A 5,424-nucleotide genomic window follows, 5' to 3' on the forward strand; every position below is an offset into this window, starting at 1 on the left:
TCCCAGAGTCAGAGTTTATTATAGGATCAGACATTCTTTCCATCTGAAAACAACCATTTAGAGACTGTTTAGAACATGTTTCAAGCCCTCATTCAATCCAGAAGTTGTATATACTAAACTTGATGGAACTGAAGAAAACTGATTTGATGGTGGTTCACCGGAGACCTCAAATTAAAAAATGTGTTTTTTTTTTTTAAATAATCTGTTTAAATGAGCTTTACAGCAGAGCGGGGGTTGTAAAATTTTATTTGGAGAAATCTGTACATGGAGGTTTCGGCCTTCAGTGTGTTCACATAAGCACAACAGGGACACAGACATGTAGCTCACTGAAGATCAAGGGAAGTGCAATCTATTACTCAAAACTGGACAGGAAGTTAAGTACAATCTGCTTCAATTTAGCATCTGATTGCTCTGAAATCTTGCCGTCAGCCCTGAAAGAGAAAAACAGAAAAAAAAAATCCAAATTAAATTATGTAATGAAATTGTTTTTTTTAAGTTTTTGGTTTGATCATTTTCTCCTTACTTGATTGCAGAGAGCAGGTCCTGGTGCTGACTGAGAATGTGCTGCAGGAAAGCCTTCTCAAACTTGGTGATCTTGCTTGGCTCCATCTTGTCCAGGTGACCTCTGACACCAGCATAGATTACTGCTACCTGCTCCTCAATGGCCATGGGAGCTGGAGGAGGCCGTGGGAAAGTAAAACATCAGCTTTGTACTTTTATTCTTCTTAAAAACTGAAGATTCAAGTCACTGATACTCACAGTACTGTCCCTGCTTCAGCAGTTCAGTGAGACGAACACCCCTGTTCAGGAGCTGCTGGGTGGCAGCGTCCAAGTCGGAACCAAACTGAGCGAAAGCTGCCACCTCACGGTACTGAGCCAGCTCCAGTTTCATGGTACCGGCCACCTATAAGGTAGAAACATAAAAAAACAAAAAATTGAGAAATACTATGCTGCCTAACATCAAAAATACAATTAAAGATTTGCAAAGACTTGAGAATCTTGGGTGTAACATATTTTGTTTAAAAAAAAAAACTAGTAAAGAGCCCTGAGCATGACAAAACAGACTAAAATTCAGCTTCAGTACCTGCTTCATGGCTCTGGTCTGGGCAGCAGAACCCACTCTGGACACAGACAGACCCACATTGATAGCTGGGCGAATACCCTTGTAGAACAGCTCAGTCTCCAAGAAGATCTGAAGCAGACAGGATGAGATAGCCAATGAAAGTCTGATAAAAATATTGTCGATGAAGGATCACGATTAAAACCCTAACAATGAGACAGACCTGGCCGTCTGTGATGGAGATGACGTTGGTGGGGATGTAGGCAGACACATCACCAGCCTGAGTTTCAATAACAGGCAGAGCAGTGAGAGAACCGCCTCCAAAGTTGTCGTTCATCTTGGCGGCTCTCTCCAGCAGACGAGAGTGCAGGTAGAACACATCACCAGGGTAAGCCTCACGACCAGGAGGACGACGCAGCAGCAGAGACATCTGACGGTAGGCAACAGCCTGGGAAGAGACAATAAATCAGATATTCACAAACTAATTTATGTACAGGCTTTGTGACAAGTGAAGCTTTAAAGGTAAAAGCCTCACCTGTTTGGAAAGATCGTCATAGATGATCAGAGCGTGCTTGCCGTTGTCCCTGAAGTACTCTCCCATGGAGCAGCCGGAATAGGGAGCCAGGTACTGCAGAGGAGCAGCATCGGAGGCAGTGGCAGAGACCACGATGGTGTACTTCATGGCATCGGCATCAGTCAGCCTCTTCACCAGCTGAGCCACAGTGGACCTCTTCTGTCCAATGGCCACGTAGATACAGTACAGCTTCTTCTTCTCATCGGTTCCATCGTTGAAGCGCTTCTGGTTGATGATGGTATCGATGGCAATGGCGGTTTTGCTGCACAGAAATTGAATATTTAAAATGCAACCCAGATTGTCTCAAAGTGAACAGAGATTTTCTTTAACAATTACCCGGTCTGCCTGTCTCCAATGATCAGCTCACGCTGGCCTCGACCGATGGGTACCAGACTGTCCACAGCCTTGATTCCAGTCTGCATAGGCTCCCTTACAGAGATACGGGGGATGATACCAGGAGCCTTCAAACCCACACGCCTGCGAACTTTGGAGCCCAAGGGACCCTGCGGAATGTATGAAGTAAACATCACAAAGAAATCAAAGCATTTGCCATCTCATTTGACATACGTAGAGATTATTAATGAAAAATAAACTTAACAGCAATCAAATAACCTAAACATAAAAATGCCAGCACTGAAAGAGCCCAAATGCAATGTAATCACATTCAGTGTGAACCTGATTAGATTTTCTGTTAAAAATGTAAAAATAATGTCATCCACGAAACATCAACTCACCTTTCCATCAATGGCATTTCCCAGAGCGTCCACCACACGTCCCAGCAGCTCCTCACCCACAGGAACATCCACAATGGCCCCTGTTCTCTTCACAATATCACCCTCCTTAATCAGCTTGTCGTTACCGAACACCACCACACCAACATTGTCAGGCTCCAAGTTCAGAGACATGCCCTGGAGAACACACACACAGAAGTTAAAACCCTCTCATATTTAATAAAAACTGGATTTTTTTTTAGTTTTGGACATACTTTCAGCCCAGAAGAGAATTCAACCATCTCTTCAGCCTGGACATTTCTCAGCCCGTACACTCTGGCAATACCATCTCCGATGGAGAGCACACGTCCAGTCTCCTCAAGGTCAGCGGAGGTGTCTGCGCCCAGGATCTTCTCCTCCAAGATTGATGACACCTCAGCTGTGCCTGTAGAAGAAACACGTTTGCGTCGTTATCGCACAATTTGTTGAAGATTAACATTTTAGCCTTGCAACATAGTAGACTGAATTTGTACAACTTTAAAGATCATGTTAATGATGACATTATTTAGTGAAACTTTCATAGGATTTGGATGTTGCTGAACTTTTACTTTTTTAAAAAGGTGCATCCCAGCTTAGCTTAAAAAATGGCATTCATAATTAATTTAGTCAGAATAACCAGGATTGTGAAGGACAAAGTCTCAGTCGTACCTGTCTTCTGCAGCCATGGTCTGTGTGTGTGGAGGTGGTTGACCCCAACGCAGGCGGCCGGGATCGTCTTTGACACCTAAATTTAGAGACACGATCAAACAGATTTAAATGTTAAAAAGCTGCCGTTTTATTGTTAAATCAACACACACATAAAGTTGAGCCGTAAATCTGCGCAACAGAGAAAACAGACATGCACTGTCGAGCTTCCTGACCTTCAAGCGTGCCTCAAAAGCCGCTAGCTCACGGCTAGCATTAGCTTACTAGCTAACTTCGTCAGCTGCGGGGTATTAACCGGCTTCACAAGGGCAATTACAGTAGATACATTTGATGCAAATATTTCGAGACGGTACGTTCAAATGAACAGTTAATTTCAGTATTTCATGCGTAAAACTGTATTTATTCGATGCTAACACGCGCGGCCTGTGAGTTTGCCATTACCCTTCACGCCAAAACTCTTGAATAAATATTTAAATCGCTGGCTGCATTTCCCTTTTTTGTTATAAATTCTTTACTTGAAATACTTACAAATCCAGCCCTCCTGGGCAGGGTCCTGGCCAATGCGGCTGCAACTCTCACGGACAACATTTTCCCCTGATTGTTAATGACCTGTCCTCCACTGAACGGCTCCGACCTGCCTGTGACTGAAGGTAATGGCTGAATGAACTCTTCTTCTATTTATTTCCAGTTTGTGGGAAACAGCGCCCCCTGCAGTCTCGGACATTATCCTGATTGATCTCTGTGTCAAACTTTATGAGAAAGAAGCAAATCCTACAATAAAATAAAATCGTATTAAAAAAAAAAAATCTCTTTAAATATTTCACACATCTGCCAATAATAATAATAATAATAATAATAAATTAAGTCCAGTTTTTTTTTAAATGCTGTAAGGAAACACTGGAATAAAAAAATGTTACCATTAGAATTAAAAAAAAACAATGATACATTTAATGATTAATTTATAATATGAAACAACCATGCTAAAATGCAATAGTTAACTTCAGTATCTATCTTTACCAAAATACTGAATGTCTTTGTAACAATTGACAAGTTCATAACTTTGATGTATTGATCAATATTATTTCAATAAATATCAAATAAATTTGACAAAATTCTCATTTCAATTCAAGTTGTATGGTTTCAACCCCCCCTTTTAAAAATAAAACTAGTGATTTTTCACAGAAATTGAACTTTCACCGGTATAATTAACACAAAACACCAGAAGTTTTTGTAACTGAGTCTTTCAGATCCTACGCAGAAATTGTTCCACTTTGGTTAAGAATCCTAGCAGACGGATGTCTTAACTTATGCTTTTGTTTAGCATCTCATGAATAGTCATATACTGGAAGTTTGCTTTTCTTGAATAAGTTAAAGCTGAAGATGCAGAATTGTTTGGTTTTATACCTGATTTTTTTTTTATTAGGAACACAAATATTAGTTCATTTATTAAATTTCAACATTAATCCGATAATAACTCATTTAAGGAATTGGGGATACATTTTATTATTAAAAAATTGTGTATTTATATGTAGTTTTTTGCTCAAAACCTTTATTAATATCAAAACTGTTGGGAAAAAAGGAATAAACTACATTTCCAGTCACTTTGACACACAAGTACAAATTTACAAAATTCAGACCAAAAAAAAAAAACATTACTAATTTGATTTTTTATCTGGATCAAAAATAATACATATCTTTTCATTTATGCACCTTTTAAAAATAGAACATCAAAGTTCAAGTTTGAGGAAAAAAAGATGCACCTCTAAATTAACAACAAGCTTTAAAAAAACCTCTGTGTCAAATGCAGGACTACTTGAATCCTTTTGAATCACATTTTGAAACAATTAAAATTAAAGAATGTTTCTTTTTAAATATCAACGATTGTTCAAATTTAAGGTATTGAGCTTTTTTTATTCACAAAACTAAATTGTACACATAATTTTAACAACCATGTTTGTAAGTTTGGACAGTGTTAAGTATATACATTAAGTTCATGTATTCAGACAGTTTCTATTCATGTCTTTTTAGTGTTCAGCACACATTACAGTTAAGTCTTTTTTACTTGTAAGAACATTTAAGACTGTGTTTGTCAAATGTTTGAACAGAGGATGGTTTCTTCTCGTATGTGACATTTTATAACAAGCAGAATTCTCTATATTATTTTCAGTTAATGTTTATACAGTTTGTTCAATCTAACTGACTGTAAGAAAAATTTATTTAATGTCAGAGGTGTTGCGTGACTTAACTCTATAACCTCAGCATTGATAAAGATAGATTCAGGGTTAATTTTAGAGGTATTTTAAATGCTGGCAGTTCAGTAAAAAAAAAAAAAAAAAACGTGTATAAGAGGCAGACCATGGATACATATTTGCGTC

At 38.6% G+C, this 5,424-nt stretch overlaps 1 protein-coding gene across 1 annotated transcript; it reads right to left on the bottom strand.

Moving 5' to 3' along the window:
- Positions 1-3,735, bottom strand: LOC112148325 (ATP synthase subunit alpha, mitochondrial). The gene is made up of 11 exons (XM_024275360.2): positions 3,578-3,735; positions 3,053-3,128; positions 2,620-2,789; positions 2,369-2,542; positions 1,971-2,137; positions 1,596-1,896; positions 1,284-1,508; positions 1,085-1,192; positions 760-904; positions 524-674; positions 1-431 (listed from the first exon to the last, which is right to left on the bottom strand). Exons 1-11 carry the CDS (start codon positions 3,635-3,637, stop codon positions 353-355), a joined length of 1,656 nt encoding a protein of 551 aa, XP_024131128.1. The 5' UTR covers positions 3,638-3,735; the 3' UTR covers positions 1-352.
- Between the last annotated feature and the right edge of the window lie 1,689 nt (positions 3,736-5,424).

This window comes from Oryzias melastigma, linkage group LG9, assembly GCF_002922805.2.
Source record: "Oryzias melastigma strain HK-1 linkage group LG9, ASM292280v2, whole genome shotgun sequence".
Classification (NCBI taxonomy): domain Eukaryota; kingdom Metazoa; phylum Chordata; class Actinopteri; order Beloniformes; family Adrianichthyidae; genus Oryzias; species Oryzias melastigma.